General features: G+C 44.4%; 1 protein-coding gene across 4 annotated transcripts in view; it reads right to left on the bottom strand.

Annotated features, from left to right (window-relative positions):
* Positions 1-1669: 1669 nt before the first annotated feature.
* rerea (arginine-glutamic acid dipeptide (RE) repeats a) overlaps positions 1670-24495 on the bottom strand; it is a 210382-nt gene continuing 187556 nt past the window's right edge. For 2 of the 4 annotated variants that reach the window (XM_015041842.1, XM_015041845.1), the window contains 11 exons: positions 13915-14077; positions 12440-12532; positions 11728-11927; positions 10534-10695; positions 10334-10447; positions 8583-9955; positions 6679-6901; positions 4818-5538; positions 2413-2586; positions 2146-2326; positions 1670-2070 (listed from right to left, as the gene is read on the bottom strand). In XM_015041842.1, the coding sequence (XP_014897328.1) occupies positions 2037-2070; positions 2146-2326; positions 2413-2586; positions 4818-5538; positions 6679-6901; positions 8583-9955; positions 10334-10447; positions 10534-10695; positions 11728-11927; positions 12440-12532; positions 13915-14077 (3438 nt within the window). In that variant the 3' untranslated portion in view covers positions 1670-2036. The remainder of the gene's footprint in view (positions 2071-2145; positions 2327-2412; positions 2587-4817; positions 5539-6678; positions 6902-8582; positions 9956-10333; positions 10448-10533; positions 10696-11727; positions 11928-12439; positions 12533-13914; positions 14078-24495) is intronic. The other 2 variants (XM_015041844.1, XM_015041843.1) reach the window with 2 other exon arrangements.

Genomic DNA, 24495 nt, shown 5'->3' with positions numbered 1-24495 from the left:
GAGAGAACACAGGACTCACAATTTTTCTTATTATTTCTACTTTTTGTTTTACATTGTGTCATCCCATGGCGACTACTCGTATATACAATAAGCTTCAAGATACCAGTATATATATAAATCTTAGCAGTCAGAATTTACATTCTGCTATTGCCGCTTTGAAACAAGAAGCTAAACCATTGACAACACTTAACATCAAAGGCTTCGGAGACACAAAAAAGAGGGAATCAAAAGGCGAGGCTAGAGGATGGCGACGATGATGATGAGGAGAGAGAGACGAGGAGGAGAGATGGGAAACGGTGAGATGGAGTGACAGGCAGTTGTCAGCGTTTCAAAGTCCTTTTTTGATAAGTTTGAATTTTGCCGCTGTTTAGATAAAAATATAGTGCTCCGTGGGAAAATGTGTTGCAGTTTCAACTGGCTAGACAAAAAAAAAAAACAAAAAAAAAAAACAACACACACACATAAGAAAAAGCCACAGATGTTTTTTTGTTAATACGTCCATGACAAACAGTCTTAGTGCACGGGAAAATAGCTGAACCAATAAAAACGCGAGCTTGTGCACAGATAAGACGGGTAACAGTCAGTGGCACACAAACGAGTCCAGAGACGCAGGAAGCTGGGCGTGTCTTTAAAAAACCCCCAACAACAACATAAAAAAACCATAAAAACAAGGCATACAATGAGAATGTGAACAGAACGGTCCCTTCGCCTCCTCCTGGTCAGCAGAAAACCAAGGAGGCGGCACAAAGGGACTCCAGGCAGGTCCTGAACTTCTTCAGCTCATGTGTTGCTTCTTGACGTCTTTTGGCCTACTTCATGTCGTCAGGCAGATCCTATGTAAGTGGTTTCCTCATATAATATGTGCAGCGGGTCGTGCACTACTATTTGAAGGTTGAAAAAGTCCTCTTAGGCTCTAAGATTGAGCAAAATTCAAATCCTGCTCGATTTGAAACAACAACAAAAAAAATCAAACAAACAGAGAAAGCGCCTCTTATTTGGCCTAAAATTGGTCCATGTGGTTGAAATTAAAACCGTTCCACCACACACGGCGACGGTGCACCGCTCCCTCCTGCTGATGACTTGGACACAAATTAAAAAGGATGACACCGCCTTAGCCGAGCTCCAGGACGCTCACTCAGTGCAAAGTTCTCCTTTTTCCCGTCCGTCGCCTCTTCAAGTGTTTCAGATCAGTAACTCAACACGCCAACTCTGACAACCCCGCTGCGCGTCACAGCCGATGGATGGATGGATGGATGGATGTGTGGGGCGGGTGGATGCAGAGGCGTGCGTAATGAGGGGGGTGGGGGGGGATCATGGTTTACATACAACAAGCGTATGTGGGACTAAATCTAACACAGTGAGGTCACAACCGAACCGCAACTCTCAGAAACTGCTCGTATAATGCCATGGTGCTCCCCTCTGAAACAAGGGATAATGCTTCAAAACAAGTTATATTGGAGGCTGAAACGACTTGGAGTCCACACCTAGTAATAATAATAATAATTATAATTATATGTTTATATATACTATTTACAGACTGAAAAACGCCATGCTGTAGCTCTTCTTAAAATTATGAAAAACCTCCAACAATGTATTAAAATAAAGGTTGAATTTAAGATAGCACTTGTTATTTTTCCATAAATGGTCTGACAGGTCTTTATTTGTTTTTGTTTTTTTTCTCCGTTCTTTTTTTTTTTTGATAAGCACAGTGTCTTGTTCTAGCACCTACAAAACATCAGGGAAGCTTGTCATGCAGGAGTCTTGAGGATGTTGTCACTACTGGTTATATACCAAAGAAAGTCAATGTCTTGGAAAAATAAAATAATAATAATTAAAAAAAACAAACAAAAAAAAAAAGGGAAATCAAAGGTCCTCGACGGGAACAGAAACTGAAGAAACTCAGACGATCCGCTCGGCCTGTTCCTGTTCTTCAAGACTGAAGGTGTTCAGAGGTTCGTGAGGAGCCTCCAAGACCGCTGCTTTTGTGACAACTTCCTGTGTCCTGCACTCGTCGGTCGCCGCCTCCCTCCGGTTGGTTACAGCTGCTTGTCGCTCTCCTTCTTCAGTCGGCTGAAACACAGAGGGGAGTTTTAAAGACGCGGAACGCCGGGTTTTTGCGTTCCTGGCGTTTGGCGCTCGTCTGACCTGTAGTAGTCCTCCTGACCAGGAAGCGGCCCGCCGTGCATGTGGTGGTGGCCGTGGAGCCACTGCTGCTCCATCGCCAGCCGCTGCAGCTCTGCCGACTGGGCGTGCATGGCCTGCAGCTGGTGGGCTGCCGACATCTGCGGCGGAAGACCCCCTGGTAGGTCCCGTGGGTACGGAGCACCTGGAGGGACAATATGCGGTCAGGAGGCGCGCCGGAACACAGGGGTGATAGATTACGTTGACATGGAGGAGGGGGGATGTGCTTACCGAAGACCGGGTGGCGCAGCATCTCGTGTTCATGCGGCGGCTGGCCCAGGAGAGGGTTGGGGATGGCGCCGGGCGGGTAGGGGAAGCGCGCCAGGTGAGGTCCGGCTGCCAGCGGGTCGACGGCCAGCGGGTGGGCCCCCGAGCCTGGAGGACAGACAAGACATTCACCACCACCTTCTGGGTGTCAGAGTCTTAGGGTCAAGGTGCACTCATCACATCATAGTGCATCAGCAGCAGGTCATGCTCTGCTGCTGATGCACGGTTTCATTCAGTGGCACTCCTCTCATGGAGCAAAGCAGCGGCTTGCAATCGTTTCGGTTAGCGCGGATATTTACACATTTCGGCGATACGGACTTGATGTTTCATCGCAGCATTTTCTGGTACTACTGTGATCACAATAGAAGCGAGAATAATAACTATTTATCACTTCTTTTTCAGGTGACTGTAGCTGTGACTGCATGATAGCAATCATATCCCTACAAACACAAATACGTAATCTGTAAGACACTTCACATAAAGAAGTGTGATTTCTGCCACCAACTGCATATAATTGCATTTTCAGACTTATTTATATTTATTGATACTCTCATTGAACAAACTGGAGAACATAGTAAAACTAACAAAACAATACCGACAGTTTTGGGGGTTATTTGGACTTGATTGTGACAATAAATCAAAATGCTAATCGCGATATGAAATTTATTACGGTAGATGGCAAATAATACGATAAACGTCCGCCCAGTTTGGAGTAAATTGTTAAAGGTTGAACGGTGACATTTCCCGGTTAGCCGCTGCTTACTGCGATGAGAGGAGTAAAACAAGCATTGACAAAACATCACAACTTCAATACAGAAAATATGACATTAATTATCTACTAATAAGGCCTGTAACTCCAGGCCTCCACTGTCCTGCAGCTTTTACATGCATCCCTGCTCCAACACGCCTGAATCAAAAGGCTGAATTTGCAGCCGTTCATTTGGAGCAGAGAGGGACAGCGGCAGTGAAGGCCTGGAGCTGCAGATTCACGTCTTCAGAGCCTTGCAGAAGCATCGCTTCCCCTTAATCTTTTCCACATTTTGTCACATTAGACAACCACAAGCTCCAATAGATTTCATTTGGGGTTTTAGAGGATTGATTTTCAAATCTTTTCATGAATAAATAACTCATAAAAATCAAATTTTACTGCAAATACAGCAGCATGGGTGCATCTCTATCAGCTTTGCACAATCTACTCAAGTTCAGCTGAGCTGGATGTCTGTTAACGTCACTTTGCTGGTCTTGCCACAGACTTAGGCTTGAACTTTGACTAGGCTAATTCTTCTAATGCATAAAAAAAGCAAAATTAACTATTCAGTTGCAATTCTGGCTATATAATAATGGTTTATCTTCCTTGAATGTAAACCTCAGCCAGAACAGCTGGTAAACTATAATTACCAATTAGGACAAAGAATGTACAGTATACTTTTCAGATTTTTAATTGTGAAATGTTCTGTAAACTACATTTATTTTTCTTCTGCTTCACAGTTAAAAAGCCTAAAACAAATTGAAGCTTGTGGTTGTGATGTTACAAAAGGTTTAAGGAGTGTATTTATACTTTTGCAAGGCACTGTAAACTTATCACAGAATATAAATTAACCAAATAACACTGACAAGTTCAATAACTACAAGTACAAAGCATCTTATAAAACAATATTTTAATTACTTTAATAAATCTTATAGATCAAACAGTTTTAACTTCATGACAAAGCAAAAAATCTTTGAGCTAAAACTACAGTAAGAAACTTTTATTAAAAAAAAAAAAATTATACATATTTGTTAAAACTGTTGAGTAAGGTATGAGACACAATCTGTGGAAACATTGAGTTCTTCTGCCTTTTCCCTATAGTTCTACTGCCATCTACATAAATACACTGCTCTGTCAGAAACAACCAATCAGAGCCAGGGGGAAGGTCTTAGTGCTGTCCATCATGCTTGTGTATGCTGCTGCTTGCTCTCTGCTATGCTACAGCTGGTGCACCACAACAGAGGCAAACTACTCAAGCTAGTTAGCGTGACCATGACTAATAGCGGATAAAAGGTTTTCCTGTAATGGTAAGTTGTTTCTTCACCATTACCACATTGAGCAGCACATACATGGTGTTGACTGACAACACTAAGGTCCTCCTCCTGGCTCTGATTGGTAGTTTTTGACAGGGAGGAGATCGATCTTTCCACAGATTATCTGTCTCATAGTAAACTATCACGACATGCTGACAGTTTTAACAAATAACATATTTGTTATTAACTACATACTGTAGCTTTAAGCTACCACAGCATGTTAAAATATCAAGTTACCTAAACTTTCCTGACAACATGCTGTAACTATCACAGTAACATTGTTAAATATAAGCAGGGCTTTCGTTTACCTTGGTGGAGCGGGTCCTGCTGGTGGAGGTGGAGGTGGGAGTGGATGTGCGAGTGCTGGTGGTGGTGCGGCGTGACGTTGAACATCTGCAGGCGAGCGATGGGGTCGTTGGCCACCGTGGCCATCCGCTCCGCATGGAGCCTCTCTGCTGCCAGCCGCTCTGGGTAGGTCATGTCCGGCCGCAGCTGGGGCCCCGGGAGGGCGAGCCGCTCACGCTCCAACGGGTTCAGGCCCGGGTGGAAGGAGGCGAACGGGTGAGGGCCGGCCATGGGGGGCAGGGTGAGAGCCCCGTGCCGGGCGAAGTGCTCCATGGGGTTTGTTGAAGGGTGGAGCGAGTCCATCTCTGGGGGTTTGACTTCGAAGCCCGGTTTCATCCGTTCCCTCAGCTCGCGCTCGCGGATCTCCCTCTCCCGCATTTCCCGCTCCCGCAGCTCCCGCTCCCGCATGGCGGGGTCGGCGTTGTACAGGCTGGGCATGTGATAGGCCAGCAGCTGGTCGGCGGGGTTGAGCGAGACGAAGAACGGGTGGTTCCTGTTGGTGGGCGACATGACGTGGGGTCTGGCGTACTCGCTGAGGGTGCGCAGCGCGGGCGTGTCGGGGCCGATGTACGGAGGCACCGCTGCGATCGTGGTCGGGGGGCCGTCGAACGGGGGCCGCATGTGGGTGGGGCCGGCCATCGGGGGCTCCCCCATTCTGCTCTCGTGAGCAGAACTGGAAGCTTTCTGTGGGGAGAAACAAAACATTTGGGCTAAATGCTTTGTAGAACCTGACAAATAGGAGCTTTTTCTGTTCATTTAGGAGAAGGCTCTTCTTCTATGGCTCCTCTGATTTGCAGCGTCCCTCAAGGCTCTAGTCTAGGTCTGCTACTTTTTAACCTTTACATTTTGCTTCTGGGTTGCTTTTTTTTTTTTTTTTTTTAGAAAACATAACATTTCCCTCCATTATTTTTGCAGCTGATATTCAAATGCATCTGTCAACGAAGCAAAATAGTGTCAAGTTGTCTTCAAACACTATTCAAACTGCCTGACCGCCATTAAAATCGGATTGAAAATTTGTTTCTTGAATTTAAAAGAAAATAGGACTGATGGTGGAGGTGGGAGAGCAAGCAGCAGGGTTGTACATTTGGGAAATGTACAACCCTCGACAGTCTTTGCTGCCTTGCGTCATTCCTGCAGTCAGGAATTGTGTTTTATCTTTGATGCCGTTTTTAAACTAGATGAAGAGATAAATGTTGTTTTAAAGTCCAGTTTTTTCCAACTAGACAAATTGCCAAGGTAAAGACCTTGGAAAAGTGATTATCGTCACGTTTTCTATGTTGGGCTGAACAAATCATGTCTGCATCGCCTACAAACCCTCCACAATGCAGCAGGTCGTCATTTAACAGCTCTAAAAAACGAGAACGCACATCTCCGCTTCTGGCTTCTCTTCATTCACTTCCTGTTTATTTTAGGATTGTTTTTAAGACTTTATTGATATTTTTAAAATGTTAAAAGCCCTTCATATCTTTGGTCGACCAACCAGTTTCTCTTACATGTTCATAGATTCTGGTTAAAATTCAGAGGTGATTTTGCAATTTGTACTCTTAACCCTCAGAAGGGTCGAAACTGCTGAGACTTTTAAACTTTGCTCAGCATCTATTTTTATTATTTGGCGTTTGATTCAAACAGAGTTTGAGTTTCTTTTATAATAACATTTATGGATTATTTTTGGGTTTTGTTTTAATCTGACTTTTTTCTATTTCTTGCTTCGTTTTATTGGGTTGTGCAGCACTTTGGTCAGCATCTGTTGTCTTTATACATACTTTGTCAATAAATTGACATTGACAAGATTAAAAACAAGGGAAAAACGAAGGAAGTACTCACCGCTGCACGCTCCACCTCCTTTTCCCGCTCCCGCTCTCTCTCTCGTTCTTTTTCCTTTTCCCTTTCCCGCTCCTTCTCTTCCCTCGCTTTCTGCTCAGCTTCTCGCTTTGCTTTCTCCAGAGCTTCCTCTCTCTTCTTGGCCAGCTTAGACGAGGCCAGCGGAGTGAAGTAGAAATCTGTCCGAGCGCACGAGTTATAACCTCGGTCCAGGTACTTGTAGAACCTGTCGGAAACACAGGACATTTCTGGTTCGTCAATTTGGACCAATCAGAGGCGAGCTGCATCTCAATTTTACACTCTGAATGTGACTCTAATGCCCTGTCGTGTATTACAACAGTCCATTATTCAACGAGGAAATAAACTCCCACTGCAGCCACTTTTGCTGCTACGCTGACTCTGAATTAAAATCCTCATTGCTATTCATTGGCAGCCTGAGAGTCACTTAACCACAGATAGTCATACTTAGAAGCCCAGGGTTTGCTCACGTCTCTCTGTAATTAATCTGCCCCAGCCCCGTCCTCTGTAACTCTAAACTATCTGCCACCTCCGGGCTAATTGCGGCCTTGGACCGATGTTCTGCTGACCACATTCAATCTGCTGCCTCAAAACGCGGAGCCAGCTTTTTTGATTATGGAGCGAAGCAAACCTGTAGCCACGCAGGTAAATATTAGCTTATGTCCGGGCTGCACCATATTGACTAAAGACGCATCTGCTGTATTTTAACTGTAAAGCTTAACCCACATTTCCTCACGCTGCTCTCTCATCATCGTGATGTCTCCAAAGCTGCGCATCGGTTTTAGGATTTGGGTCACTATAATCTGTCAGTTTTGGGAATCAAGGGCAATTAAACTTCGTCTGACAAGTCAAATATATGGTGGACGAGCAAAGCATGAATGGGATTTAAAGTGACTGGCCTCTCCCAGCAGCCTCTGCAGTTCTGATATTGTACGTTTTGATTGTGATTCGACTGTGGATCTCCGGTTTGTAGGTTGTTTTCTTCGCGGCCAGTTAACCAGTTCATTTCATAGAGCCATGAATTCCCTAAACAAGTTTGTTTTTCTTTCTACTAAAGTATTTTCAAGAATAATGTGAGGAAAATAATCATAAAATAATTCCACATAAATGTGTATTTTTTTCTGATTATTGTATTAGATCCTATTTTAATTTATTTTGTTTCTGATCTCCATTTGAGCCAGTTGAGTTTCATTAGATCACTCTGAGAAACCTCCAGTTATACCAGTTAGCATGCGCGGGATGGCTACTGGTGTCAAGGCACACGCGTGTTCATTAGTTTAGGTTTTTAAAACAGCTAAGAATTTCACCAGAGACCATAGATACATCTCTGCTCCCACACATATATTTTCCAGGCACATTGTGCCATTTTATAGCTCAATAAAGTAATTACATTACCTTCAGTTGTTTTAAAAATGCTTTATGTACCAAACATGACAAAAGAAATTTTGACTTTTTAATTTGACGCCTTGAAATTGAGCGCCTGTCTCTTTAAGACGCTCCGGCTCTTTCAGATGCTCTGCCTTCAGCATTTAATTACAACAATGCTCCTCCAGGAGTTTGCTAATTGCTGCTGCCACTAGTCTGCAGGAGCTCGGCTGGAGCAGCAGCTTTAGATAAACAGGCGGCGCTTTGTGAGGCACCCCAATGGGAGACTCAAAGATTTCTCAAACATGCGCGAATGAATCAAACAAACACTCCAGGTATGTTTATGGTGTGAGAATAATGTTATAAAAGGAAATAAAGCACAACAAAGTCAATTTTACATAATGCCTCCCTTTATCATACCAGCCTGAGGCCGAATTTTGGTATGAAACGAATCACTGCCGATACGAAACAACAATAACTGCAGAGCTCTGAAATGAACAGCTCTCTCATCCCTCCAAACGTACCGTGCTGACTGGCTGGCGTGGCTGGGCGTATTGACAACAGTGGGCTCCGGTGAGGGGCTCCTCTGCGGGGGAGGCGGGCTCTCCGGCTCCTCCGACTCATCTGGCGGCTCCTCTTTGATGTGTACAGGCGGGACCGCCTGGGTGGGCGGAGCGCAGCTGACCGAGGCAGGAAGTGGCATGGAGATGGAAGAGGACGGGGCGGAAGAAGAGGGCGGCTGTAAGCCAGGCATAGAGTTCGATGAGGAAGGTGGTGGGCCGCTTGGAGGTAGAACTGTGCTGAAAGGATGTGAGGAGAATGGGGGCTGTTGTGGCGCCCCGCCGGGATGTGAGGCCGCTGCCGGAGGGGGCAGGGGCGGCGGCGGGGGAGGCTGGTGGCTGGCCGATGGCGGTAGACTCTGGGACTGGGTGAGAACCGGAGGCTGGGCTGGTGGAGGCTGGAGCTGCTGTCCCCCGGACATCAGCTGGAGGGGCGGGGGGTGTGCTGATGGAGGGTGGTGGTTGGATAAAGAGCTGAGGGGCTTCAGGGCAGGAGGAGGGGGCAGGTTTGAGGGCATCTGAGGGAACGGAGGGACAGACCCGTGAGGGGGGTGTTTGTGAGACTGTGGGGTGGGCATCTGGGGGATGGGGGTAGTGGGAGGGGGCTTGATGTGAGGCATGGGCATGGGCGCAGGGGGCAGAGGTTGCTCTCTGGGAGGCTGGCCTCCGCTCTGAGAGGAAGGCTGAGACTGAGGAGGAGGACTGTGAGACCTCTGCTGTGATTGGCTAGAGATGGGCGGGGGCGGGACCTGAGAGGCAGCCACAGGGAATCCCTGAGCGGTCATGGCGTGAGAATGCGGCAGGAGTGGAGGTCCTGGCTGTAGTGGATGTGGCATGGGGGGCATAGGGCCATGATGGGGGCTGGGTAACGATGGAGGCGGGCCAGGGGGCGGAGCCTGAGTCAGAGGCGAATGAGGAGACGGTAGCCTCTGGGGGTGAAGCGATGCCCCGGCCTGGATGAGAGACATCGGGCTGGTCTGGGGCAGCGGCTGAGGAGGTAGAGAGGTGGAGGTGGCAGTGGGCGCCACCTGCGGAGGCAGAGAGGGGGCTGAGGTGGTGGGAGGAACAGGTGCTGAGGAGGCGACTGACGAGCCCGGTTGACACTGGATGACCGGCGGATGCTGGGTCTGCAGGAGCTGCTGCTGCTGGGCCGAGGAGTCCGAGTCGCTCTCGTTGTCACGGGGACTGGGGATGCTGGGGGAGGAGCTGCGGTTGTCCTGGTCAATGTCTTTTGGATCGCTGCTGAGCTCCTCGTTGATGCTCCGCCCATCGGAGCTCTCGCCCTCCCCTTCTCCCTCCCCGTCACATTCAGAGGGCGAGTCCGGCCGGGTGAGCTCCTGTGAGACACAGAGGAGGATCGGATGAAGTTCATCATAAGAAGCTTCAAAAAGAAACAAATATGGAAGATCGAACAACTGAGTTTTTATGGCCGCAAAGCTGTGATGTGAAACTCAGAAGATCTGATTTTATTTTTAGAGATAAATCCACTACTATAATAGATACACATTATTATTTTATATTAAGTTTTAATTTTGTGTATTTTTATTTATTTCTTTGTACTTCTTACTATTCAATTCTTTTCACGATGCGCATGTGTATGGTTTATGATGTTGACTAAATGTTTTGTAAAATAGGAATCAATTAGGACTAAAAAAAAAAAAAATGAAGCCAATCGCTACAGCACCAGACTTAGAACAATAGAAACCCAGACTCACCTGTGTCTTGGACTTTTTGGCACTGGCCCTTTCAGGTTCCTCCGAGTCCGAAGCTCCCTTCTCTCGTTGCCGTTTGACGCTCTTAATAGGTGACGGCGCTTCCTCTTTAATCTTCTGCAGAGCAGCGGCACCATTAGAGGACACAGTGCAAGCAGTTGCAGAGCAAAAAGGCTTTCTTGATGCATCTGTGTGACGTTTACCTTGCTTGTCTTCTTCATGGAGTCTGTCTTGCTGTCGGTGCTGTCAGTACTCGCTGCGCTCGGCGAAGTGCGGCCGCTGGAGCGCAGATCCTCGTTGGTAGGTGAGGCTCGGCCATCGGGACTGACTGTCTGCTTCTTGCGACCACTGCGTAGCGTTGACATCTGTCATCAGAGTCGAGACAAAGGGTGTTAGGCCTCCACGTACAACAACATCAAAAGCTGACTTCTTACAGATTTTTATGTCCCAAACTCAAAATCACTCCAGACTCACACTAGCAAAGATAAACATTATAGTTCCCTAGAAACGTACAGATTTGTGTAAATTTCTATATAGAATGGACCTGTAAAAATCCAAGACAGTAAAGCTGAATGAATAAAATAATTGATGGATGCATGGATGGGTAGAAAAATACTGCCCTCAGACAGTGAAAAATGGAATAAAGTCTGAAAATACAAAAAATTGCTCAAGCCTGCATTATTTTTTTCATATTTACCTATTATAATTCTTTGAACAGGTTAGGATATGCACCATACGAAACATGTTCGTTACATTTTCAAATTAAAATAAGCTGCTGGTAGCCGACTACACTCGCACGTGAAAATGGCTGCAAACAGATGCACAGTTATACAACTGTACATATCTGAAAAGCAGAAGTGGAGCCTCCTGCGCTACCAACAAGAATGCAGCAAGTGGTTTCTGGATGGTAAGTTAACATCCAAACTGTTCTTTCCTAGCAGCCATTGTACAGAGAAAACAATGGTAAAAGTGACTGCTAGGTGATGGGCGGGGCTCGGCTGGAGTTGCTAGGTAACAGCACAGTGCCTGTCGTTTGTGACTAAACAACACAGAGGTTTTTATAACACCTCATTTTCCAGACACCAAAAAAGGCATTAACTTAATGTCAAAAACAGCTGGATTGTTTTTTTTAAGCACCTGGGCTGCTTTTACAAGCAGCTGACGTACATAAATGGGCAAAAAGTGAATTTTGCATAAGTCCCCTATAAATTAATATCCATACATTTCCAGACTGCACAAAACTCTGAATATAATAAAAAGCTCTTTTCCTGTACTATTTATTTATTGTCAACAGGCCCTGTAGTCTAGCTGCTCATTTCTCCGGGGGAACAGCCAGAGGATTTGTTTCGTGAAGGTGAGAATAGATGGATGGGTGTGGGGAGCGAGTGTTGGCGCACCGAGCCTCGGTTCCGTCGAGTCCTCATGCTATGCTTCCCGCCGAGGCCATCCTCTTCCTCTTTGACGGGTTTGAACATAAATGGTGGCGGGTCCACGGGCTTCTCGATGGGGGGCAGCTCCCCGTACTTCTTGAAGTGGATGCGGCAGTCGGTGCACAGCAAGATGTTCTCCCGGCCCCCGTGGTGCCAGTCCTTGGAGGCTGAGGAAAGCCATTTACAGTTGTGAAATAAGACACTCTCACTGGGGGTGGGAGGGGGGCAAAAGGAATAAACAACACACTGCAATAAACCGACAACTACAGAACACAAAGAAGCGCCTTGAGCAACGTCTGACTTTACATTTCCAGTGCTATACCTTGCACCTAAATTGTCAGTGATTTATTATTCTGTGTTAACAAGGTGAGGCGAGACGTATTAGCCACCCGTGTGATGGCAACCTTAGACTGTTCAGCTGGCAGCCCGGTTCTGGGAGCCGGCTGGGTGGAAAAAAAAAAAAAAAAAAAAAGAGGGAAGGATAATGAGGTGGAGAGAGTGAACGAGCTGTGGGCTCATGTCTGATTTGATCAAATTAGTCCTGACATCCTCTGATGCCCATCTGTCACACGGCACTGTGTTGGGGCGGGATCACACGGATCCCGGGACAGACCAGGAATAGCAAGCCGAGTCCAAATGATGAGCAGTGTGCCGAAGCGGTTTCGTGTGGTTTGCTTACTGGTGGTGAAGCAGTGGCGGCAGGCGTAGCCCTTCAGCTCCTGTTCGCTGTCTTCACTGTCAAAGTCATCTTCGCTGGCAGAGCTCAGGTCCACTGGAAGAGAGACAAATGCACCACATTTTCACACCGGATCATCCAGGATAGGCATTCGTCTCAATGTAATCCTGCCACATTCAAAAGTATTCACACGCCTCGACGGCCGCAATGCTTCAGCGTGTGCAACTGTTGGTTTATGTGCAACGCACACACAACAAGTAGGGCATAATCGTGAAGTGAAAGGAAGAGGATGCTGTGGTGTGCGTTTGCATTTACCATGTAGATCCACCTCCAGCTGCCGTTTCAGCTGCAAGTCGTTTGGGGTATGTCTCTACAAGCTCTGCGTGTTTACAGACTGGAATATTCTGCTGTTCTTCCTGGTAAGAGTTCCAGATTGCTTGGAGGCATCAGTGAATAGTAATGTTCATAGATGCTTTATGAAGATTCTCAACTGAATTTAGCTCTAAACTGATCACAACACAGGAATATGCTTAGATATAAAAACTACAACACGCCTGTTGGTGCTAAACAAACAGCTTCCCCACAGCTGGACTGTGCCACCGTCAGAGTTGGGTATTGACTTGTTACATTTACTCAGTAACTTCTATTTGGGTATCTTGTTTTGGGGGGCAGGGGGCTACTTTTAGGAATATATTTACTCTGCTTAACTATCTTTACTAATGGTTTCAACATATTCTTCCAACCAAGCTGTGAATCTCTGCACTTCCTCCAGAGTTTTAAAGTTGATTAAAGTTGTAATTGCTTCAATTTAGTCATTTTAAATACATTGTTCTATATCTATTTTTGATTATTTTATTATGTTTACTGCTGACCTCAACTTTTCATTGAAATCACCTGTTAAAAGTCCTTGTAGGTTTCGGCTGTTGTATATTAGCCTTTTCTATAAACACTATGATGAAGGTATAGGATTGTCTTGATGTACATTTCTTGTCCATACCAAATAAGCAAAAAAAAAAAAAAAAAAAAATTAAAAAAGGGCCTCTTGACTGCTACTCTGATTATTTCTCCACCTCCTGACTTGTCAGTTTAAGTGGGCAGTTGTTTCATACCATTTTAATTATTTTATTATGATAGAGCAACAATTTATACTGATAATAAATAAATTACACAGGTTGGCTCCGTTTACTAATTAGGTGACTCATGCAGGCAATCGGCTGAAAATAATTTTATATATGTTAGTAAAAGCTTAAGAGTAAAGTAAGAATCTGAACATAAACTCAGATTCTTATTTGTGGAAAATAATTTTCTTCCTTCCGCTTTGGTCTACCCTTATCCACATTGCCTATCACATAAAATCCTATTGAAACATCCTGAAGACTGTGGCTGCGACCTGACAAACGAACAAGATTTCAAGGGGGTGTGAATACTTTTGCGAGGGAGAGTAACTGGGGTGTGTGTGTGTGTGTGTGTGTACGCACAGAACTCGCTTGAGGGCGGGCGTGAGGGGGTGTTGACAGGAGTCGAAGCGGTTCGTGTTTTGATGCGGCGGAAGACAGGCTGGCGGCGGTGTCTCCTGTGGGCTCGGCAGCTGGCTGCCTCCGGTGTCTTCTTCCAATAATAGTAGAAAGTAATCAACTCCCCCTGAAAAGAGAGCAGTTAATACCATCAAAAGAGTGGCTCAGGCATTGTGTGTTTTGGCTGCATAAAGGTGTCTGGATCAAAAACAACGTTTTGAGTCGACTTGCTAAAGAATCTGCGTCAACTAAATCTACGGTCTACACAGCGTTTGGGAGCGAGGGGCTGCGGCGCAGGTCAGTCCATGTCGGGATTTGTAGGTGCCTGAGGCGTGTTTGTGCTGCAGCCCTGTCTGTCCCTGGATTAAGCAAGGAGGCTCGCTGAATGCGGGGATATTAGGATCAGTGCTTTGGTGGCTGCCTGGGTGGCAGGAGGTTGAATGGGAACAAAAGAACATGTCAGGCAGCGCTTTGGCGCTACAAATAGGGAGTGAAATGGCTCCTCGCCCCTTCGCTGGAAGAGTCAATTGAACTTTAATCAAACATTCGGTGGGGTGCACTTGCCAGCGAGCCGGGCGGATAAATCCCACGCACAAAAGGCTGCCAGGAAATCAATACCCGACTGAAACATTTACACATGCAATCATGGATCGGAAAGCACTTTGCTGCATATTAACATCTGCTTTGCAATATCGCAATAACGCATAACAAGCTTTGGAAAGTGAGGTGTGAAGTAGTTAAAGCAACCTTTCCTACCGACCGTAAACTAACTAGTGGAAATATCTGGATGACAAATTCATGAAGTCATGCTGTGTGACTGTTTAGTGAGCAGTAAGTCACCTGTAATCTTTAAAGCCCAGAGGGCAGCCATCTACAGGCGGCGGTCTGTTAAACTGCTGTTCGACAAAGCTCCCCGGGTTTAATGGCTATTGACTGTTTTCCTTCCCGCTTCAGCTGCAAAACTTGACATAAATTAGTCAGCCAGTTGCGCTCTGAAATGCATTAACGGCTTCTCAGCAATAGCGCCACGTCGTCTGTAAAAAAAAATTTTTTTTGGCCAAAAACAAAGAGCTGGGAAAACCAGTTTGGTTAAAAAATTAATGTTTATAAACGTATTTAACCAACACAAAGACAGCTGTTCAGAAGCATTGTACGTTGGACTAAAAGGAAACAAAAGGGCTGCAGCTGCTTTAATTCCTTATCATCAAAGAAGTCTGCTTGAGGCGGGTAGTTGTTGGCTGTGAAAATACAAGAAAGCAGCTTTTTTTATTTTGTATTTTTATTTCAACAAGTCATTTAGGTTCAACATTATGGAGCAAGCTTGGTTTTACTGAATTGCTGCTTTGATTGGTAGATGATGCTCAACTCAGTGGGATTTAGACCTGTTAATGAGATCTCCCTTCATGTGGTTCTTATGGGGGAATTCATATCTACCAGAAACAGTAGGGACTCCCATTTTATCAGGCAAAGCAGCACTGGAAAGTATTTACTGAAGTGCGTTGGGGTCTAGAGGAACCTGCTCCAATTTCAGAGGAAATCACGGTGCTGCAAAACACATGCAAGAGTTTCCTTCACATCTCCACCAAACTCCAGACTGGTTCTCTATGCTGATGACGTATGAAGATGCTCTAGCAGATATTTAAACAGTGGCAGGACTGAAGCTGGTACAATAAGCAATAAATCAATTAATTGCATGATAAATTAAAACGAGGTTGATCATTTCCATTAGGATGATTGGTTTTCTCACGTCTCTCTTTTTCTACCAAAGACTCGATGAGAAAAGGCTTCAGTGTAGTTAGTGCATTGGTCTCTACTAGCCCCTTTTTTTGAAAAGCAATTTTGTTTCCAGGGTCTTTAGTATCCGTTTTATTTGTTTTTTTGGGGAGTGTTTTGTTTATTTATTTTGGATATTTAAAATGTCTTCCAGTTCCAATGCGAAATTATTGATCTTTTACAGAGTGTGTTTGCTTTATTAGGCCACAACCACTACATTACTTGAAAATGGTCTAAAAACAAAAATATCATCCTATATAAAAAAAAACTTCTGGGGCAATTTATCGTTCAATGCCACTGGAAAGATACTTAGGATGGATGGACAACCACATGTTTTAATAAATAATTGGTTGAATGCATGGACACATGATGAACAAACTGATGTACGTATTGCTGAATAATGGACAGATTGCTGAATAATAACAGATGAAATGTTATCCAAATGCATGGATAAAAAATAAATGGATAGACAGATGGATGGACAGACTGACAATGACAGATGGATGGACAAGTGACTGGAGAAACTGATTAAACTTTCAGAAAATCGGATAAGGAATAAGGCCTGGAAACAAATATTTGTCCATCTTCGAGTTGGATCAATTACCACATTAGCTTGTGTACGAAACCAGCTGAAGACGGAGGCCATCTTGAAAAGTTGGGCCAATTCCACTTGCAAAATTTGCATGAATAAAAAAGAAACTATCTTGGATAAATAAAATGAACAGGCAACTCAAAACAACATGGACTTCCTGCTCTCACTCCATAAAAGCAGGGAAGTTAAAGATAATTCCCTGAAAGCCGTGCTGTTTGTGCATCCATTTCAGGCGGTTGCGGGGCGCGCGGGTCGTTTCCTGTGCGCCTCCCTCCTCAACCTGGCCGGGGCCAGCTGGAAAGGCAGGCCGCAGGTGCAAACTGAGGGAAAGCAGGCATCCTGATGTGAAATCTAATTGAAATGTGCAGATCAAAAGTGTGGAGCGGTGCCGCGCGCTGGCTTTGCTCTGTGCTTAATGACTGTTCTCAGCGGTGCTCCGCTGCCTCCTCGCTGCGAGCTGACAACCACACGGCCTCAGCACCAGCTTGGCAGACACGGGGAAAGGTCACCCTGGCTCTCCATCACTTGCACTGTGTCAAGTACCATTACATTAGGGCGAGCCTAATGAAAACATTAACTCGGGCTTTTGAAAGAGAATTAACAGGTGCACTGATGAGCCGCTGCAGCTGCATGGAAATGAAAACCGAGCTACAAAGGAGGCGGATTAATAACGTCTGGATGAATTTAAGCAACCAAGTGCCGTTTCTGATGAGGAAGGACGGCTAAAGTGGAGTAAAAGCCAGAAAGATAATCCTCTCTGTGCGGTTCAAAAACAACCACTTCCAATGAGTCACTGTAAACAAAGGAGATTGATCGTGAGACATAACGGGTTCAACATGCAGCCAAGTTCCACAATATGCGAGATAAAAGCAGCTGAAGACGAACACGGCATTACTGCGGCTGAGGGAAGCTTTGCGCTGTAAATTAGTGTCAAAGGGAGACAGACAGATTACCTCTCAGGCTGCCTGCATGTCAAATTTAGGCCCTCTGAAGCCACATCAGTCGCGTCTCTCACTCCGACTGTGTGCTTTTTTCCATCAAACACACTTTGTCATGCTGCCGCAGGCCCCCAGCAGCACTTTAACTTTCATTACCTTCTGTTTCTGCCCCCGCGATCGGACGTCTGGGCCGCCAGTTAGGCGCTTAAAAGCGAAATTAGTACCAGAAAAGCTGAAAACGCCATGAACCACGTTCACGTGAATCTGGTTACCAAAATTACGAAGGTATTTGAGCGAAAACCTCGACATGTCGTGGCTTTCGCTTAATAATTTTCTCAGACTCCGCCGAGTCGCTGTGCGACGGCACAGACCTTGCTGTTGCTGCTCTGCAGAACATGAGATAGTGACAACATAAGCTCAGCATTATAAGACCTTTTAGACGGCTTCCATCGGCAGGAGCTTTCTGGCTGCTGGATTATCCGACAAGCAAAGGGCTTACCCCTCTTATCACGACACTCAGAGCTTCCAGGGCAGTTATTGCCACTTAAAATAGGACGCTGCACACAAATACAAGAGTGTGAAATAGATTTAAAGTTGGAGACCATGTGCTAAAACATTTTATCAAAGTTCTGGGACGGCTAGGAAGCAGGTCTGGGCTTTTCAAATTATACAATTTCTTCGATATTAGCGAGGAAAATGTTTTCTTGAATTCAGGAATGGCCATCTATGACTTTTTCTGAAACATTTTTAACATGAACTACTTTCATTTAAAACTTTGAAACAATTATTCGCTCTTACTAATGGACTTGCTGGCATAAAAGTGAAACTCTGCAGCTCACACGCCTCTCTTGTTGCACTCGGTCAGCTGCTATCTGTCAACTTGTTGACAGACATTTCCGGTTCCTCACAGATTTCCAAAAGAGCTTTTACACGTTTCCATGAGAGGTAGAGGCTGAAAGTTTAATAGTATTTAACAGAACAGAGATACACAAAACATCTGATAGTTCAGTATTTATATTATAATACATCAGAGATTTTCTTACAGGTTCTCCACATCTCTACCAGGAATCAATTTATGATTACTCGTAATATATTTCTCAACACATTCTTCAAATTAGGAATTTCCACATATAGATTTTTCTTTGCCGTCTAGAACAAATTCAAGTCACTGGTCAGAAACAGAGCGGCAAACGGCTCTAATTATGTTTTCAAACAGCAACTCTCAATAATTGTTGTGTACAGGCATTATAAACGGCGCCGTTTTGTTCCATAAAACACAGATTTCAGCCTTGGGATTTGCAGTAAAACAAAAACCTGCCGTTGTGCCGCAGTCTCCACCAGTTGGACCGTATTTCACTGGTTTTATATTCCTGATGAGTTAACACATGTTGAATTCATGTGCTGCCATCTATGACAGCTGACATAATTAATCTAGACGCAGCGGCTCTGAAACGGCTTCAGCGATGCGCAGATGTACTGATATGCTAATTAGCCATGTGCTACGGCTATAACCGATATACAACAGATCAGGAGCGGTCGTCAATGAACCACATGAACCAAAGCTACCATACGTGATTAAAAAATAGGATTTATTTATTTTTTCTCCGTGTCAAATATCTGTCCTTATAAGGGTGCAAACACGGCAACATTTTATAAATAAAACATTATCAAGTTTTATTTATAAGCTCATTATACATACACAAAACAGCTTTTAACAACTAGCATTACAATACGTTACGTGATGCAGAAACTGAGGTCAACAAGTTATAACGGATGCTTTATCACCCTGACATGATTTAAACTAAATATAATTAACTACTGCAGTAATTTCGGCTGCAGCCTAATTGCCAGTAGGACCTGTGGAGGAGCTGGAGTCCGTGATCCTGCGCTGGTCTAGGTGGTCCAGTGTGCGCTGGCAGGGCGGAGGGCGAGGGTTAAACTCGTGTGTTTACACCCTCATCCGCTCTCAGGCCCAGGCCCGGACAGATGGTTTCTGTTTTTCCTGGCAGATTTGTGACAGAGCCACAAAAGGCCCCTGCTTTGACACGGAGCCAAACGGTTAAGGCTGTTGCTGGCAGGGGAAGGAGAAGTGTTCAGGGGAAGAGGCGACGAGGGGGAGGGCCGAGTCCGAAGCCGGGAAGAGACGAGGAGGAGGAACGAGCCAGCAGTGGATTACAATAGACGATCAAGGCTGAAAGCCGATCGGTTTTTACTTACCGAGGCTAATTCAGCAAGTAAAAATGCGTGATAAATATTTCAGGCGGTAGGAGGGAACGGAGAGCACTGGGACATCGTTTCTGGGCTCTGCTGGCCGACGGTGAGTTGTGTAAACATCCATTAGAGGAGTGTGAAGCGGAGCTCCTCCCGTTTCCTCCTCAGCCTTCACACGGAGGAGGGCAGATTGCTTCCTGATTCATTTCAGGCAGGTTAGGGGGAAGTATTTCCAAACTAAATCAAACCGCGGTTTATTATATATGCGCTTGACCCATGGACCTTGAATTCCTCAACAGCTACGGCAGCCGTACAGCGTTTCGTTTTGGAGGGCGCGCTGACTTCCATCACCTTCGAGCTAATGTTGGAGGAACCGTGCTGCGTGCTTACAGAGTCGAGGAGGCACGAATTCAACTCCGAGGGGATTACAGAAACATTTTAGTGGAGAGAAACCGATCAGCCTTTTCTTGGCTTACGCCAATGTCTGGTTCTCCGGAAGTCTAACCTGCCGATTCTGGTTTTTGCTTGTTATTAGGACAACCCACAAAAAAGAAAAAGATGTGCAACAGGTTTTCTGAGTTTTGAATACAACAAAGAGTTCAGTTACCCCCCTTTTATGCATCAACGTATTCTGCCCAAAAACCTTTGATTTCTATGAATCTTAAGGAAATAAAGTTTAAATAAGTAGGAAACATTAGTTTAGCTGCATTAATTAAAGCAAAAACCAAAAAAACACAATCAGATTTGAAATGTTATCTGGAGATCATCAGATTCCATTAATAGAAACTGAAAATATGTAACTACTATGTGAGAAATGTGTCACAGGTGGAAACTAAGAAAACGGATCAACACTAATGACTTCACTACCACTGTTGGTCTATGAACGCATGTTTCAGCAGCATGTACTCTGATGCACTTTTCTTCATTAGATAAATGCCAAATAATGGAGGATAATCTTGTGATTATTTAGTTTTCTGTAAAATTCAAAGCTGATTCAATTCTGGCTTCAGGCACATAGTATCTGGATCAACTAGTTGCCATTTGGGGCTCTAGATTTTAAACAAACTCAAAGCAGAAAAAACATCAACATCACAGACTTACTGGAATATGTTCACCTATTTGTATCTAGATGAAATATGTATACAGACTCACCTCACTATTTGGCAGAAACCTGGTCAGTGTTTTCTCTCTCAAAGTGTTTCCACATTGATTAATAACATATCTAAGCTATTTTTTTTTTTTTTTGCCATTTACAAGAGGAATCTTACTATACAGAGGTTCCATAAATGTTAACAATTTAACTCTTACAAATTGGATTGGGATTTTCCATTTTAATAATTTAACTTGGCACACAAACTAGTTAAAAAAAAACATGTTATAAATCAATAAAAGAATGAAACACCTTATAAAACGTGGTGGCTTTGGGTTAACCTTTACAAAATGGCTCAACTGCTCTTTAAATTGCCTTTATTTCTTAACAAATAATTCTTTTTAAAGAAAGGCTCAACATTTAGAGGCTAATTATGTGTAAAATCAGACAGAAACAGTGTTTTAGTCATTAAAAAGTCCAAACAAAGCAAAGCGATGAGGTCGAGCGTGGAGGAGGATCTCTGCATGTGGAAAATGGTTAAACAGCCAGCGACGGCCCTGCTGCGCAGCGCCTTTCTGCAACGGGGCGACTGAATGAGCTCGGCTTTCACAGGTCAGGGATGCACAGGATGAAGAATCAGCACTCGTGTTTCTCCTGCTGTAAGCGCTTTTCCCAGTGAAAGCAGAGTGGAAGGCAGCAGCGCCTTTGCACTGGAAGCTCGCTCGGTCCGGCGTGTTCTGCTGATAAGCCAGTCTGCAAAGCCCACACAACACGTAGCCTACCAAAGACTCAATTACACAGCGAGCGCCTTCTATTAATCTGCCTCCATTCAGCTGTGCCGAGCCGCCTGTTAAAAGAACATCAATATATGCTGGTTGGGTTTATCTCAGCTGACAGCAACATTACTACCTAAACACACCAACCCACTGGCCAAGCGCCGGTCCTGTTCTCTCATCTGCTGTCAAACCCACCAGGCCACCGTAATTTTGCAGCAGCTTTAATTAATGTTTTAACCTAAATATTTATAATCACACCTATCCGCCCCCCGAGGTTGGGACCGCTGGGCTAAGGACAAGGCAATTTAATCAATTTGACGTTTGTACAGATTGTACCAGGGCAAACATCTGCTGTGAGGTTGTGTTGAGAGCGGCGCTCTCCTGTTGGCCGTCTTGCAGATGACAGCAGCTGGAGGGGACAGAGCGCCGCTTCTACACACAGAGACGAGAGGAAACGAGAGAGAGGCTCGGCACGTCACCTTCTGGTTGATCTGAGAGCTAAAAGATCAAGATGAGGTAAAAACAATAATAATAATAATAAAGATCACAAGCACAGACGAGGTCCGTGCTGAAAACCAAGAGGTTAATGGCAACGTTTCTGAATGCTAACAATCCAAGCGGAAACGCGTAAAGATAATCTAGCGGAGGCTAATTCAATCACCTTCCTGTGGTGTAGGATCCAAAAGTGCGTTTTAGTTGCTTTTAATCTGATTGTGGCTTTACCAGTTGTCAGTTTGCACAGCTTTATGGGCTTTTTTTTTTTTTTAAAACCTGGTAGGTAATAAAGCAAGAAACACAATCCTTTTGTCGTAAAATTAACGGATTAAGCATAGTTTTACTCCCTTTAAAATAAAAATAATTATGTTAGGTTCATAATTTTGCATTTCTGTAAAACTAGAGAGAAAAAACAATGGTAAGAGTAAGAAAACAGGTTGGTTTAAATAACTTTCAGATTGAATATTCTGCATCACTTTACTTGTTTGTGGTTTATATCAACTAACAAGACATATCCAGCAAAAACGTTTAAGTTGGAGGACATTTTATTTGTTTCTGCTGCGGACCTTTGTCTTGGAGGCATTTTCTTTAAGTAGCAAGCTAATGCTATCTTGCGTCTCGGTTTTGATAGGTCTTGTTGATTCAATATGTGGGGACGCCAACGTTCATCTCCTGCTGCCACTGGATGACACCCGAACGAACGGACTAATCCAAATGTTTGTGTTTGACTCTTGAGTTTCTTGTAAAGCTTTGACCTCCTTCTCTTGGCTCTGATTTACCTTGAGAACCAAAATATGGAAAATAATAGAATATATAAACAGGACTGAAAATATATTTTCCAACCATCCTGCTTTGAGCAGCCATTGGTCATCTTCCACGTTGAGTCTTCTTTCCTCAGCAGCACCAACCACACACAGCAGGAATAATGATATAAAAGAACTAGTTGATAAAAATACAAACATACAGCTTTTGCTCTAAGCTTGTAAACATTTTATGCGACTTCACTGGGTTTATTAGATTATAGTTGCTCTCTGTTCTCTTGCTCATCAGGTTTACAGTCTATAAATAAACTTTATAATACACTTAAGAGTGTATCAAGTTAATAAATTGCGCTTTCATGCCGTTTAAAATCTCTCAGGACACAAAGAAAAACTGAGCACAGTTTCAAGCATGAGATGTTATTGCAATCGTATTTTTGGTCAGCGAAGCGTATTTAACTTTCCAATTTCTGTGAGGTGAAAAGAAACGAGTGACTGAGCTCTGAAAATTGTTTCATCTGTCAAAACAGTAAGGTTAGAGATGCGTTTGTGTGTCCTAAACGTCTAAATAATTAATTTATATATTTTTGTGTGTATGATTTATAGGATGTTGGTTTTTCCCTCTTTAATCTCTGGAAGTTTTGGCCTGTCCATTTCTGTGTTGAGCTGCACTGCAAACAAAGCTGAAGCTGATACAGCTCTGTTTAGCAAATACAGTCTGTTGACCCCCCTTCCTCCCTCCCTCCATCCCCAAACAACATTTTTCCTGAAAACCTCTCCAGTAAAAAAAAAAAAAAAAAAAAAAATCAGCCGCAGAGTTGATCTCTAATCTGCCATTTTAGCATATCTGAGCTGTTCAAACAGTGGACTCGGCCAGCTCGTGCTCCATGACGTCCTCTCAGGAGTGAAGGAAATGGTGGCAGCACAGCTAGCTTGCAGACGGTCAGACGGCACACCCACTTCCCCCCGCTGGGCCTTGCTGTGACTTTATATAAGGCATTCCTCACTGCTAGTCAGGCCTGGTGTGTTTACACAGCGCTGGGCGCTTACCCCTGGGCACTGGCGGTTTGAGCTGTGCTGCTTCAGGGGCAGAGCGGCTAATGCGAGCGAGGAGGAGCAGCGAGGGGCAGACACTCTGTACCGGACCTCCGTAGCCCTGGATATCCGCCCGAGGGCTTTAAGCTCCGCGCTACGCGCCAGGATTTAGAGCGGGAGTAAGCAGGCATGTGAGACATACTGCTCTATTTATGAAACAAAATATGAGTAAAAACGCGAGATCAGCCCCGACAGAAATCCATATCATCCTTCTGCAGTGACAGGCAGATATTAAACGCAGCGTTCCTTGAGGAATTAGCGCGCAATAACCGGAATCATGTAATGTTTTAAATCCTCCATGTAGCAACCCCGGCGTTTTTAGCATCTAAAACAAGCTGTATCCATTCTTCTCATGTTACGACAGCCGTCCTTTCAAATGTTTACAGGCCAGTTTATTTTTTGTGTGCAGGAGGAAAATGAATCTCCCTCTGCTTTGTGGTGGCAGGCCTGAGGTAAGGTCTACTACCTGCCAAGTGAACTCCCCCTCCAGGTTCGACTGCATTAATACCGCCTTTATAGCCAATCAATAAGCCACATATTAAAAAATAAAACTCAAAATAACTGGAATGACTTAAAGAATAAAAGGATTCAGCTTAAGATTTTCATGTCAGAATAACCAAGGAAAAATATCACCAATATATTTTATTTTAATATACAAAGAGCTTTTGTATAAAACAGAAGCACAACAAGTTTTCAAAAATACTTAGAGTAATATCACATAAATCACTAGAGATTTTAAAAAGCTAAATAGATTTTGACCAGAAATTTAGTAATATTTAAGTGTCTATGATGCAGAATATTCTTCTTGGTTTTATAA

Source organism: Poecilia latipinna, unplaced genomic scaffold (assembly GCF_001443285.1).
Source record: "Poecilia latipinna isolate Pla-1442-1.1 unplaced genomic scaffold, P_latipinna-1.0 Scaffold571, whole genome shotgun sequence".
Lineage (NCBI taxonomy): Eukaryota > Metazoa > Chordata > Actinopteri > Cyprinodontiformes > Poeciliidae > Poecilia > Poecilia latipinna.
The sequence above is the reverse complement of the archived record's forward strand: the minus strand, read 5'-3'. Positions and strand labels throughout refer to the sequence as shown.